Source organism: Diadema antillarum, unplaced genomic scaffold (assembly GCF_040938485.1).
Source record: "Diadema antillarum isolate AM-2024a unplaced genomic scaffold, OU_Dant_1.0 scf00000138, whole genome shotgun sequence".
Lineage (NCBI taxonomy): Eukaryota > Metazoa > Echinodermata > Echinoidea > Diadematoida > Diadematidae > Diadema > Diadema antillarum.
In genome coordinates, this window is record NW_027271027.1 from 800,258 (window position 1) to 816,182 (window position 15,925).

The 15,925-nt window shown below is 38.7% G+C and overlaps 1 protein-coding gene across 1 annotated transcript; it reads right to left on the reverse strand.

The window, feature by feature from the left end:
- Window positions 1-323: 323 nt before the first annotated feature.
- LOC139721093 (transmembrane protein 272-like) lies at window positions 324-15,698 on the reverse strand. The gene is made up of 6 exons (XM_071632423.1): window positions 15,619-15,698; window positions 7,232-7,313; window positions 5,781-5,897; window positions 4,560-4,619; window positions 1,832-2,050; window positions 324-508 (listed from the first exon to the last, which is right to left on the reverse strand). The coding sequence occupies exons 1-6, from the start codon at window positions 15,619-15,621 to the stop codon at window positions 324-326; spliced, it is 666 nt and encodes a 221-aa protein (XP_071488524.1). The 5' UTR covers window positions 15,622-15,698.
- Between the last annotated feature and the right edge of the window lie 227 nt (window positions 15,699-15,925).

Here is a 15,925-nt window from a genome sequence, read left to right on the forward strand (position 1 = left end):
AAATAAATATATATAGATATCCCTTTTGCACGAAGTAGATCGTTTATATTGATCCAATCGCCTGCATTTCTTAGAAGGCACTTCAAATTTTACTGAGCGTTAGAAAAGGCAACGACATCGATCTGTATATGCACGCAAATCGATAACGCAGTCATTTTCATTCACTTTTGAAATTCACTGGACTATACTTCGTTAAGACGTGTTTAAATCTAATGTATAACTACTCGCCTAATCCGTATCAAAATGAAAACCTACAAAGCCTTCTTGCTAAGACCATCTATTCATCCCTGTATGATATGGAGAGTAAAGAGCACCAGTTCCAGTTATTTTCCGGAGAACATGCAAGCTACACAAGCGGCCCCGCAACAGCAGCAGCAGCCAAGAGCCATGGCGATGTAGGCAGCTGTGGTCACCCAGAAGGAGAAGTAGTACAGCGTGGGGTCGCAGTAATCAGGGCCGTTGGGATTGCTTGTGTTCGGTGCGTATATGCCGTATATCCATACGTTTCCTGGTTTGCACAAACAGATGCATTTCCAAAGAGAAAAGAGATGGCAAAGAATAAAAGTTTGTTATACCGATATCTGCAGAACCACTTTTTACACATCATCAGATCATGCTTCACAAAAACACGTTATGTCTTCAAAGAAAAAAGAAAACGACGAAAAAAAAAGTGCACAGAAAATGAGAAGGCAATGAAGAAGAAAAAACTAAAGGAAATTACAGAGATATAGAGAAAAGATGAAAATACGACACACAAAGGGAAAGTTATTGTATCTTAAAGCCATGGCGCTTTTACGCTGTATTCCAATAAACCAGTTTGAAAACAATAAACGAATTCATGCACATATACTTCCACAGAAGGAATATAATCCCGACATCATTTTAGCAGGCCTGCCTGAGGCTCACTCAACATGGAGGCAACGAATGAATGCAAACTTGACGCAAATTATTGAAAACAGCAGTATTCAAGCAAAACGCTTCAGCTGAATAATTCGTCAAATGGTCCTCTTCACGGCTCATGAATTTGAATAAATTCGTGAAGTGACCCGACCAAAAAAGTTTTATTGTAAATTCACGTTTATTGCACAACCTCAAAGAACAGTTTAATTTCTCAAGCAGAAAGCTCATGAATCACTAATTTTGTTTCCACCCGTACCACAATTAGTGATTCCGCAATATGGAGACAAAATTCACAGAGAAGGAACTGAAATTTTCCAGATTACCTTAACGGGGTACCCACAGAATAGCATGTCGAAACTCCTTATCTCGGTTTACTGTAGTATTGACATTCATTTTAATAATGTTTCAGATTTCTTTTTTGTTTTCCAAAAGCCTATCCCAAATCAATAAGCTATTCAAGTCACTCATTCCTGTACTAATCATGTCTTTTCCATGCTGTTCCTGTCATGGGAGCAGTGTGTAAATATCCTTGTCGTCAAGAACAATTTTATCAGTTTTGTTTTTCTTCATAGAAAACTTAACTTTGAAATATCAGGGTATATGAGGGGAATATACAAGCTTGGTAAGCCACACATCCACTGATTTGGGCTGACAGCCAGTGCTGTTGATTCAAGCCCTTTCTTTGCGTTTATGGGAATGGAATAACATGGCCTTCCTTTCTTTAATGACCCCTAACATATTTTATGGACAAAATTGAAATAGACATAATATTCATTCGTTGTTCCATACTGTTTGTTATTGAAATATGTTTTAGATGTTTTACGTATCTTCATCTGTTGTATCAATAGTCTACTCGTCTAAGTATGATTTTTACGGAAACATGCCAACAAACAAACAAACAAACAAACAAAATGGACGTGACGAGTCTTACCAGCGATGAAGAAAGCGAAGAGGAAGAGGCCCACGATGTTGCTGACAGCACTCTCCCCCGTGCTGGGCTGGAAGCCCTCTTGCTCCTCGGGTGGCAGGCGAGATCGCTGGAAGCGAACCTTGAGGTCCATGAGGCTCTTGCACGAGTACACGGCCCCCATCACGATCAGGTAAATTGGAATCAGGTACTGCACCGGACAGTCGTTTTTGTACATGGCGCCTGCAAAAGATCACGTGATCAGAACGGCCCATAAGTGCAAAAGGATATCATAATGTGTTTTTTTTTTTGGGGGGGGGGGGGGAAGGGAGGGTGAAATCAGAAATCACCCTTTATATACTTTCTCGATCTGCGTCAAGATTATTCTTTTGAAATCTTCAAGTATCATTTCATCGACCCAGCTACCATTTATTGATAATGTATTTCTCTGTAACACTTATTGCCGATTGTGGTAGTAAGATTTTGCACCATGCATCTACAATAATTTCTTCTTTCTTTCTTGTGTCGTCAAATGCATTTCATAATGCAGCATGTATTGTCTAAGTGCCCTTTGTCGTGTTATACTAGCGAGAAAAGACTGAAAACCTTGACCACAAATATCAACTTCTAACAATGCAGGAAACAATTCATTTTCCAAGCTTTACATCCACAGAATATCATTATAATTATCATGTAATCAAATCGGGGTTGTATAAAAAAACTATAGTCTTTTCATTCAGAAAGCAGTAAGTATGTTAATCATGAACTGAATAGACAATTCATCATGTGGCATACACCTGAGGCTATAGAATATGAATAGTAAAAACAAAATGACAACCAGTTTTTCATGATAAAGCTATGAATAATGATGTACATAATGTGTTAAAATCCAGCAGGTAAATATTATCATTGAAATGGACACATTGAATCAATTATTCTTTTTTTTTAATGAAACAAAAGCCAATTCTGATGTTTCATTACAGGGTTGCAATGTCTATTTCAATGCCTCTCCTAATGTTAAAAAGTACTTGGTAATCACAAGGTCGTCTGACATTGTTTGATAAAAAAAAAAATATAGGTCTATTCTCCATTATTATCCGACGGACACAAGCACAAAGGAATAGTCGCACTCCAAGTCGCCTATTATTGTGAATGCACGCTATAACAGCAGAGAATGCAAGGAAAAGATACATGATAACCCCCCCCCCCCTTTTAATACAGACTTTATATACACAGTATAGAGTGTGCTATTAGCATATATAGGACGCCTGGATAAGGAAACTAAGGTTTTTGGCTTCACACAATTTCCTCTCTTTTTTTTTTCTTTTATATGACAGATGCACCGGGGATCTCGTGATCATAGAACACTTGACTGCATGATTAGCCAGTCGTGGTCTCACCCACTTGCAATGACTAATCACATGTTCCCAGGTACGACGTACTTCATCAACCTTTGCATCCGTCGATCACTGTAACACTACACGGTGTACAAAGATTTTTTTTTTTTAATGTGAGCGGGTGTGTGTGTGTGTGTGTGTGTGTAATATGTGTGTACGTGTATGCAAAGAGTACCCTTTGCATTAAAAACCACTGTATAGATAGTAATGGGAAGAATATTCTCTTGTTAAAGTATGTAAAACTTTATATGGGATATAATATGCAGCAAAGATATACTCGCTTACTCTCATATCAGCTTGACGGATATGGCTGTCTAAAAGAAACGTGTAAATAAGAAGTCTATATTTTGAACATTGATTTCTCTCTAAATCCCTTTTATTGGAAATCAATCTGTATTTGATATTGTGGTGAGGGACAAATCGAAAATGAGGCTTAAAAAATAGATTGACTTCTAAATCTACCAGATTGAGATTTCAATCTAATTTTGGATTTGTCCCTCATCTCATTCTAGGGAATTTAGACAGTTGTACTATTATACAGAAACTAACATTGTTAACTTTGTTTCAGATTTATCTCTCCTGTTTTGGCTTGCTTTGAAGCTTTTCTTTTTTTCAAATCGATATTAACTTGAACTTTTCGGGAGACCTTACCCGAGTCCGAACTTTTGCAAGGATAAACGAGTTTCGTCATCATCATTATCACCATAATTATCCGGTCACTAAGCAGTCTCGCTTAAGAAGACATCTTCTCCGTGACAAATTTCGAATATTATTTGATACAACTAACAGATGAACAAAAACACTCGAAAGAAAGATATGAACTGAGACCTATTTTGAGTATGCTGTGCTGTGGAAATGGGAATTGTTCACAGAGTTGCTGGTAAGCGTAGGGTGAGTGCTGGTACATGGCAAACATCAATGAACGTCCTGACAATTTCTTTTGGGTTTTTTTTGCAACATTTATCGAATAGAAAATATATAATGGGCTCTCCTCCCCCCCCCCCCCCTCTCTCTCTCTTGATTATCATGTGCGTGTGTGTGTGTGTGTGTGTGTATGTGTATTTTGTCTGTTAATATATTAAAAAGGCGTGTAATCCTGGTGTCAAGGCGTCCTATAACAAGGCGCGACCCCTACCCACCCACCCATCCCCCCCCCCACAAAAAAAAAAATGGCTCCTTCATAATGTCATATTCAGCTGTTTCTACAAAGCGAGATGTATAACCAGTTTGAAACCTACTGTGGCTATTGTGTCAGGATTGACATAAGTTTGACAGGTGAGATTTCCTGAGCTATATACACGTATATGTGATATAAAGTAAAATCAGAGATTTAATTCATAATTTTGTATACTTACCAATGACAATCATTGCGATGGGAATCGCCAGAACCAATGCCATCAAGATGGTGACGCAAACTATTGAATAGAAAGACATAGAATGAAAATAAAATGATACAATATTTATGTATGTGTTCATTTCTTTCGCGCATCATTTACGAGAAAAAAAAATAGTTTGGAACATATAATTACTGACCGTTAACAAACATTCAACTTGAGTACATTCTGAATTACAGTATTTGCTTGTATTCCGAAGATTTAAAAGTAGTTTTCTTGCACTATAAATTTAGCATGTATTGTCAGTCACTAATACTTTTTTTTTCTAAGAAAAGGTCATCAGATGTTTGGAGAACTATTAGTTCGTTTTGTGCATCACTGAATCGATATCTCTTGTTTCTGTCTGTCTGTTTGTTTGTTTATTTGTTTGTTAGTTTGTTTTATTTTCCAATTTTAACCAATGAGCCACAACAGCTCCTCTGTGAAGAGTGATTGCCCTCATCGCTCTATAATGAATGTTTCATCTTTTATTTTTCAGGCGGTTACATGGCTGTACACAAACACATGCACCGACAAATTAATCCTCATCCCTACGAGCTGTCATGATGTTTTCTTTCACTGAATGTGATTCCATAATATGCACAATGAATTTCACCTTTAAAGGTGCAATATTTTCATGTCACATGCTGCATAGACTTGTCGATAATCAAAATGTTACTGAAGATTTCTTTTTCGATGCCGCCAGCTCACTGATGACATGCAGGTTAAAGTAGCGATGACTAAGAAAACACACACTCAAACACACACACACGTCTGTCGTTTTGAAACGTCTTAATCTGTTTGCACCGTGATATTATGATTGCCAGTTTTTCAAACCTTTGTGTATTTCTGTATAATTATTTTCCTCAGTTTTCATTTTGATTTCTTTTGTCCATTGCATATACTTTTTATGTTACACTTTTCCTGTTATACTTTGTGACTTTTTTGGTGTTCGTTTGTAACGATTATTTCATGTTTTTATTTGCATTCTCTTCATTGTGTGATTTCTATGTTTGTTATCATGTCACGGCCTTGCTGAAAAACAGCTTTTAGCTGATAGCAAGCTTTTTACCGTGGTTAAATTAATAAACTAAACTCAACACACACACACACACACACACACGCACGCACACACACACACACATACACACACACATACACACACACACACACACACACACACACTGGTTCGTTTCTACATACGGGTGTTCAATAGCAGTTTGCACATGGCGGACATGAAGCTGACGGGGTTGCTGTTTTTCTCCTTGCAGTCTTTGAGCTGGCCGTATAGAGACTGGTACGAAGGTGGAGGTGCAGATTCTGAGAGAGAGAAAAAAAAAGAGACTTATAAGTAAACCTTCTGCACAAGCATCATTGATCATAAAATGCTCAATTTGTATACGACGCAAGACAAACATAATACTATACAAACACACTAACACAGAATTACACAAATTGTGTTTCTACTTGTGTAGTACCTACAGGCATATTGCGTGTGTATATATCATGTATATATATATATACATATCATGTATGTATATATATATTATATATACATACATATGAAAATTTTTGTACTGAATAGACATTATGATAATGCAATGCGTTGTGGAAAGTCTTTTAGAAATCCTTGCAGTGGAAGGTATATGTATGCGGGAACCACAATGCATTCTTTCATTCCGACCAAAATCTTAATCTTGCTGGCATTCAGAATTGCATTTATTGTAAGCAGTTCCGTCTCATATCCAGTTCTGTAGCTCCATGGTTTCTCGCAGGCTTTAACAATGCACGTAATTTGACTCTAGTGTGTCTCGTCTCAGAGGAATTATTTTGACCTCGCCAGGGCCAATATATTAAAATACAATTTCCATCTGAACTGTTTAACTGGCTGCGGCTCACGTGTCTGAGTATACAGCTTTAACTTTGCTGGTATACCTGGATAACGGTGTAGGTAACCTCATTCTCGAAAATATAGTTCCTCTTATAGATGATACTAGTATTCAATTCTGCTTGTAATGTTGTAGTCGAAACTGCCTGTATGATCACTGCATAAAAGTATCAGCCTCGCAAAGCATCTTGAGAAGGTCAGACTTTCCAATGAACTCAACTTGCCTCATTAGCAATGCGTTACACCTTGAAATTCTGTCATGTACAATTATGAAGGAACAGCGAGGTTCTTGAATCTTGCTCAAGGGTTCACAAGATGGACATGACTGAGTCTAAAACCTTGACCCACTTAGGCCCATGTATACATCATACTGGTTCCATGTCAGTTGCATCTTACGTCTATACAACAGTCCTTCCCAATTCTGGCTTACTGTCGTGTGATCCACCACTACACCACGATTGACCATTACTGCAGAGTTATCATTGGGATCGTATCAAATCTTATCGGATCAAGATATCATGATCTGGGTCAGTCAATGATGTTGATCGTAGACAGTTTTTGTACCGTTCCAAACTTTTCTAGGATACGTTACATCCGGTAAGATTTGATGCCGTAACCGCGATTACTCCACAATTCAGATCACGATTTGGACAATGGCGCAGATTGTGTAGACATAAGCAAAATTTTCACGATCAACTGTACTATAAAGGCTACAGTCGTGGCGTGAGTGATAGTGGATCGCACGACCAGGGGAACCCATCATTACCTGTGCCGGCGGCATCGTAAGACGGTGGGGCCTCGCTGGGTAAGATGCCCTCTGTTGAGTCAGCGGCCTTCTCAGGGTCACTCTGAGATGACGGGGAAAGAACAAACAAATAACAATAAAACAGAAACCACAGCAAATGCACCTCAAAACACCCACGACTTCAAAGCACATTGCATTTTTCATGACAGCATAATAATTGCGATGAAAACGTTCCCTTGAATACTTTCGAATTCAATGAAGAGTTGGATTATACTTAATTTGTTGGGATCGTAACACCATGATCATACTATGTTCACGATCTAAGCTGAAAAGGGGATGTGGGAGGGGAATATTTCCCATCTACTTTCAACATAAATTGATTGTGCAATAAGTACGACGACAAAAACATGACACTTGCAACTTTAACCACTTTTAAAATCGTGTTCTTACACACTACTCTCAAATGTGGTCTTTTGCTTCAGCTCACTTCTATTCCCTTCATGTGCAACTGCAACAAGTTTCGATATTTTTATAGAACCCCCCCCCCCTCCCTTCTGTCCTACTCTTGCAAGAGGGTTGGTATCACATACTATAATGCCGATGTCAAGAAAAAAAAAACAATTTTCAAATTTGAAACTGAAACATCAATTTCAAAGTCTGTTCGTAGTTTGTCATCCAAAATGATACTGATGAATGCAATTTGAAATGTGGCTGTAGCATTACATTGAACCTTTTTGGATTTTGGCATTGTGGTTGTAGAAGTATAACCTTTTCACACTAAATTTCCTACATTGTGCATTGTGGTACAGAAATACATACAGTCATATCTGATTCACTGAGTTATGCATTGTGGTCCAGAAATACACTTAGTCATAAACACATTCACTGAAATGCGCGTTGTGTCCATTCATACTGCATTTGTGTTTACTAAATTGTACTTTCATAAATAAATTATCTAAAAACAAAAATGTATGAGTCGTATAGTTGCTAATGGAGCCCTTATGAAGGGAAAACGAAAACAAAAAAACATAATTACTTCTAGATCTGAATACCTCTGAAATTTGCTTTGAGATATCTTTCCTCTATTGAGGAAATCCAAACTGTTTACAAAAAAGAAAAAGTTCAATATATCACACCAGAGAGGTGGGATTCCCACTTCTCTGATCATACACACTGTCAGGGTTCATTGCACACTATATACTAGGCGATCAAATTTGCCAGCGCTCTTTTTACCAACACAACATTCCGTACAAATGCTAATCCGTATAGATACATGTACGTATGAGTGTATGCCAATCAATTATTACTCACTGGCTGTGTACAAAGGGTTCTTTTTTTTTTTTTTTTTTTGTTCACATGGCTGGAGCATTTGTTTGATTTCTCATGCAAGAGGGCAGGGATTTTTCATCACAAGTGCAAACAGATGTTGTCTGAAACAAGCGGTTTGATTTGCCTGGTGGTTCCCTTTGTGTTAAGGCACATCGTTATTTTCCAATGATGTACCTTGTATAAAACAACGCTTGGACGCTTTAACCCTAACTAGGCCGGGCTATGTAGGTAGTTGATAGAGCCGGGGGGGGGGGGGGGCCTCCCAGGCCCCCCTCCAGATCTCGGCCGTCGACCGCGCGATCGCGACGAAAATTGGCACACACATTGCCTATGATGTAATCTAAAATACCATGAAGTTAATTTTTCAAAAAAATTATCATTTATGCTAAATTATGCCATTATGCTAATTTATGCATAATGATGCACGAAATCAGTCTATTCGGTATAAATCACAAAGTGAAGCTCAAAACAGGCCATTTTTTGTGTAAATATTCTTTTTAGTGTCCTTAGCAAATGTAATAAAAAAATTGTGATATCAGAAAAAATTCTGAAGTATTTTATTGTTTTTTTTTCATTTCTTATGTATTTCTGTTTTTTCGACTTTATGTTTTTCATTGTTTTTTCGATGAAATTTGTCCGCGACATCGCTCCGAACAAGAAAATATGTTATTCATTGATTTTTATCAATAAAACACCAAAATAATCATGTTTTCATGAAATTTGCCTGTGAGCACAGTTTGCATTGAAATTGTACACGAATTCACGTTTTTGAGCAATTTTTGGTCTGACATGCATGTATATATCTATGCGTAACTTCGGAACCGCGCGCCCGGGCGTCGCAAAATTGGTGTCAAAAGATGAGGGAGACTCGAAAGAAAAAAGTCATGAAATGTCGCGGCGATAGCTTTTTGCGATTGCGATATATCGCGCGGAACGTGGGGGGGGGGGCGCCTCGGAGGCGCCCTCCCCCCCCCCCCCCGGCCTAGTTAGGGTTAAAAGCAAAGACTCACCGAGACAATAATTTATAACATGTATGTAAACATGTAGAATATCCGTGTATATATATATATATATATATATTATATATGTGTGTGTGTGTGTGTGTGTGTGCGGGTGTATTATATATTGTATGTGTATGTGCGTATATGCGTATCTAATGTGGCTTATAATAATGTAAAATACAACTTAAAGTCAATATCAATGCAGTAAAAATGGTCTGCACGGATTGCAGGCCTAATGGGATATGAGACATTCACACACACACACACACACGCACACACACAGCACTGACACCTGATTTGTGGTCGCAAACTGAATGATCGGAAGAATAGGTGATGATTTTTCAGCATGATCGCCTCATCAAATATCACCAGTTACATGCGCGTTTGGTCACAGCTTGTGGTCTCATATAAGTCTGTGTTATCGCCAGTATTTTATGTTTGCAGAAGGGATCGAGTCGAGAATTTGCAAGATCCCATAGATTGAATTTCATGCAAACGTATATAAACATCACTTCCCTCATTAACGATACCTATACAGCTACCTTCATGAACATTAAATTTGACGGAATCATGTGTATGTTCCGGGGATACTGAGAATCAAATGTCCTGCAATTTTGTAAAACGAAATTTACAAATTAACCAGATTTAACAGAATAGTTGATAGTTTGAAAACAGCAAAGAAAACTACTTCGTCAGTGCGTTTTTACTATTGAGTTGTTGTTTTGTTCAATGAAGTTCAATGATTTCATATGGTGCGTGCTGTAAATTGATACCTTCTGATCTAAACACTATAAGTGTAACACATTACAACAATGCCGATATCTTCAAAATAATGTTAATCTATGTATTTCATTCAGAGGCTAACCAACACAGGACAGTGATTCTTATATCGAGGCACTATTCAACTATCAACGCACTTGACATCCGTCTGATGTTTTCTTTTGTCGTTTACTCTGTTCTATATACAAAGTATGACCCGCATTTTCAAGCATTAAAAATGCCTTAGTTTTACAAAGTGTGTATAAAGTTTCTATTAGACCTTGGATTTGACTATCCTATGAGTATGATATGTAAAGACACACAGCCGTGTAATGAAATCTCAAGGGCGTAATGGAGAGTAGAGATAGAAATATAGATTATTTATACAGATCTATAGTGGATTGATACACTGCTAGTGAGAGAGGGTGAAGGGAGGGGAGGGGAGGGAGAGACAATACTTTATATTAAATGGGGGTTAGTCAAATACCGGTTAGTGATTGGCTAAACACAGTCACGTGATGGAGGTACATTGGTTATGTTCACCCATGGGCGAACATTCTTCGTTATGTTCTCCCAAGGAGTTTCGAGAGATGGAGTTCCAACTGACTATGATTATTCAATCAGCTGTCAGTTTTCTATGGATGGACAAAAGAATTCCACAGGTGCATCTGTGTCTTTGATGTTCGATGCTTGAAGCCGTCATCTTTCTGAGCAATCTGAAGATTAATTTCAAGTGTATAAGATAATATCGGGTATATGCTGCTCGTTTATATATCAAATGCAATGAAATTTCACCTAATGATAAAGCATATAAAACACAAGTCTATTCCGTTCGAAAATATGTGCAAAAGTTTAAATCTGAGCTGTATTTTGTGACAGTATTTGAAGTTTTACCATCATGGAAAGCCGCTTTTATTACTTTTCTCCTTATTTCCTCAAAATGAAACTAATATGGTTTCATCTTCAAGTATAGTTCTTTATAAATTAATATGTCAGATTAGCGTACAATCACGTACATTCGAGTAATTTTGATATCTATTTCAGCAATATTTGAGCAATTTCTATTCGCTCACCCCCCGTGCCTTTACCATTGTCTATGGCCCATCGTCTGGATAGCGAAAAGTAATTACCATCACAAATTGACATAATCTTCCTTGGAAAGTGGCTGGTGATTATGCAATGAGACACGAGTCAATTGTCTTCGCATCTGAGAGGCAGATCCAGTTTGACACATACATCAAACATTTTTCAGTGGCGGCTTCGAGCATGGGATCAAAGGGAATAAGACTGTTGTGACTCCATTTCTCGAACCTCCTTGGTGCTCCCATGGGGAAAACATTTTCACGTAACAAAATGACAGAGGGCCGAGGACCTCGCGCACACAGTGCATTTGGCTCTGCGCGAGCGATCGAGTGCGTTGTGCTGCTGGTGGTGGTTGACGTTGACGTATTTGACGTATTTGACTAACCCGTATAATACAACGGACGATGATTGTTGTTGTCGGGAACATGTACCAAACGTTCCACCCTCAGGGTTTGAAATGCTATTTCGGGAGGCTATAAGTCCCTCGACTTCGTCTCGGGACTTATAACCTCCCTCAACAGCATTTCAAACCCTTGGGGCGGATCATTCGGTGTGTTCCCTCCCCCGCCAGTCGTCATCTATGTAATTTATAGATCTTCGAGTTTCCCCGCCAGATGCTTGCATTGAGCCTGGATAATGACTGTAATACACGCTTGGCAATGTAAAAGAGCATTCCAAACAGGATCATGTTTCTTGCACAGGTTGCAAGTCGAGCTACATTTGTGACAAGCCTGGTCAGCTCCTATTGCTGGACGAAAGAAAAAACAATCACTACTATGGTTTAAATCTCCATACAGGATCACTAAGAGGATAAGATGACGCCATTCAAGGGTTGACGAACTTTTGATTCTTCTCATCAAACGTTTATGACATATACTACTCACGATGTTTATATGAAGATGCCAGTGGCGGATCCAGAGGGGGCGCAACGGGCGTGCGACCCCTCTCTATTTTAATCTAAAAGAAAAGAAATAAACGGAAAAATGGGGGAGGGGTGGGTGCGCCCCCTTTAATTTTGTTAAGGCGCCTCCCCTTTACTGCATTCCTGGATCCGCCCCTGGATACCTCGTGAAGTTTCATTGACGAGGTCTTTCCTCTCATTCTCTCTTTGCTATAGACTGACTGATAAACGTAAATATAATGAGCCCATCTGCAGCGGAAATCGCGTATCGTAATGATTAGTTGTTGTTTTCTGATGAGGTAGGTTTGCTCAGTAGTTGATTGCCAATTCAAAGTCATCCACAAATGATTATGGCATCGATTTAGTTCTGCTGTGGTTTGTATATGGTTGACGGCATGCATTTCCGATGTGTAGGAGTAGCAACAAGCCTCACAGAGAAATTGATAGATGAAATGTGACTATTTCCCCAGCAGCATGATAAATAATATTATAGAAGTCTTATTTATCATTCAGGGAACAACATGCTCGACACACTGCTGCTTTTAAACAATAATTTGTCATTGTACCAAAATTAATGTATGCCCGCATTAATCATATACAGAAATGTAGCAAAGAAATCCATCTTCTGACGCTGCGTGCGACAAGATAACCTGGCTGAACTATCAAGAGTTGACTCAGAAATATTAAGCCTACACTTTTGAGTATCATACAGACTATGCAAAACGCAAGTCAGTGAATTATATAATGTTCTGTATATTGTACAGGCGCGACTTGTATGAAGGGTGAGTCTATTTCAGCGCTTAAACAATATGAGGAGTTCACTAGATGATGGGAGAGAATTGACAGTCATAGTTAAACGTCTGCAAACAAATTAATGTATAGGTAATTTCTTTATATGGGTCATCGCGTTTGACATTAAGTACGTCAACGGGAAAGAACCCATCTTGCTGATTTCATAAACACAGCGTAAACAGGAGCAAAGCCAAATGTGTTATTACATGTATTTGTAAACATACAACGCGCGCTTTAAAAGTATCGCCAAACGTTTTATATTTCAATACGTGCACGAAAATCATCCATACGATCTATATTATACATAAGTACTTGTGCCCCTCACTACGTTGCCCCTGAATACGTATAGCAGTCATTGGCAATGGCGGTGAGTCAAACAGGATGTAGAACAGATAATATGATTTATCCCAACAGCCTTCGTATTATACAAACCATCAGGATTTCACCACCACAACCTCTCCCATCCCAATACGCACACACCAACATAGACACACATCACTATATTATGCCAATTAATACGTATCATCTTAGTAGGTGACAGGCCTACAGTGCACCTTTTTTTTTGAAGGAAGATTTTTTTTCTTTTCAATTCTTGAATCGAATTTCGTTCAATACCAAAAAATTCGCATTCACTTAAACAAAACAAAACAAAGACAAAATGCATTATACACAAACATTATACAGGATAATATTACCAATCTTTCATTGTGACTCATGTGGACTAAAAACGAAATCTGGTTGTTGTTGTTGTTGTTTTTAACACACATTAATATTCTCGCAAAGTGCCCGCAAACGGGGACACGACAATTTGCTCAAGGCAATTGGGCTCATTCCTTCACTTGTTTCTCGATATACTGTATATACAATGTATATATATATATATATATATATATGCGCTTTCCTCGCCAGGATGAAGTGTTTTAATGCCATTTTAGGTTTTTATCACATATCGAGTATTATGTGTGTGTGTGCGTATACGCGACCACAAAAAAGGAATATTATATGATATATATATATATATAGGTCTATAATTATATTCCTTTATGTGCTCGCGTACACACACACACACACACACACGTCTTTGTGTGTATACATGCAAGGAGGTACCTCCTTGGTACCTCCTTGGTACCTCCTTGGCACACGATACTGCAGTACACATAGTTGTTGTTGTTGAGTTTTTGGCGCTTCTCAGTTAAACTTGACTATTTACGCCACTCTGTACGATGCGTTTTTTCTGCTTGTACAGTGGCCTGGTCTTTCGTTGTTGGTTTATTTTTGTTTCCTTTTTTTTTTTGTTTAATTAGCTCTTGCACACTAACTGGTAAGGGTTGGCTTGTCGAGCCTGGTTGGTGTCACGTCGTCACTATACACATTAGTTGCATGCGCGCTGAGTTTTATATCGAGTGAATCGGGACTTTCCACAACATGCGTAATGAATATTTATGAGATAATCTCTCGCTTGCCTACGAAAAAAGAGAGCTCCTCCTGAGCAGTAGATTTCCTATGCAGCTGGAATCATGTAAGCCTATATATACTGCATGAATAGATGATCCTGCACACCAGAACGTTTGTAGCAACAAGCAACACAGCAGGCTTTATAAGACATGAATCTTTGAGAGAGAGAGAAAAAAAAAAGTTCGAATCTTGCCATGCACTGAATACATTTAGCAATGGGGGGGGGGGGGTAGGGCGAGATATTCATGATGATATTAAACCTCTCAACGCTTCGTTTCTCTTCCCACCTCCCTGGTTTTACTGCTCCTTTGTTCAACAGTCGGTATCAAGGAAACAGGTATAAGGCCCTACCCCTCGATGAGTGTCTCCATCATAATGGAAGAACGACGCTATTGAAAGAGGTGCAAGGCGAGCGACTTTGTACATATCGTTTTGAATGTATAGCTGTGAAGGCGAGAGAGAGAGAGAGAGGGAGAGAGAGGGGGGAGCTCGGTATTGATGCTTGTAAAAGCTACGTGTATGTATAAGGTCGTGTTAATCTGTAGCGTTAACTTGACAAGAATTTTTGGCGGGATGCCATGGTTAAGATTTATTGGGAGTCAGGTGGAAGTAAATAGAGATAAGTATCATTCATGATCGCTAAATAAATTGGCATTTTTCTTGTCCCTGTATATTGTGCAGAACCTTCGGAGAGGTAGTCCTATATATACATCGTAACATTTAGTATATCATACGATATGAGATATAGGCCATACGGATCTTAACAAACCTGAACATGCATCTAATTATTATATCTCATCCTCGTTTTATACGTTAATATGATATAGTAAATGACTGTCTTTACAGGATATCTAATACCCAGGCTATGATCATGAGGTTACTAGTCTATCATCTCTATGTGTACAAGACATTATCGATTTAGTGGAAATTGTTATCTTACATTCTCTGATCATATGTGTCAATAAATCTTGCAAATAATTGTCTTCTTTTCTGTACAAACAGCAGCAGTGTACGACCAGGGAGGTGGAAAGAGACTCTTCACACCTCCCTGGTACGACCAAATAATGCATGTGGTGACCAAAACTTACCATTTTTCTGCGATCCTATCACGGGAAGTAACGTACAGTATTAAGGCCCAGAATGCGAGGGTACACACTTTGGCGTCAAGGGTTGGTATAGCACTATCTAAACACCTCTTCGTATGCCCTGTTGAATGGTGCACGAACACCAATAACATCCGATCCCCTCTGTTCTCGTGACTGGACGCGCCCTGCTGATGTACGGAATGCTGGCTGTACTCTGTGTCAGCTTTCGACTTGCCGTGGCAGCTATCACAAGTTGTTTGATTCTATACGTGCGCATTCTTCGCAGAAGCGTTCTTGCGTAACGTTCCGC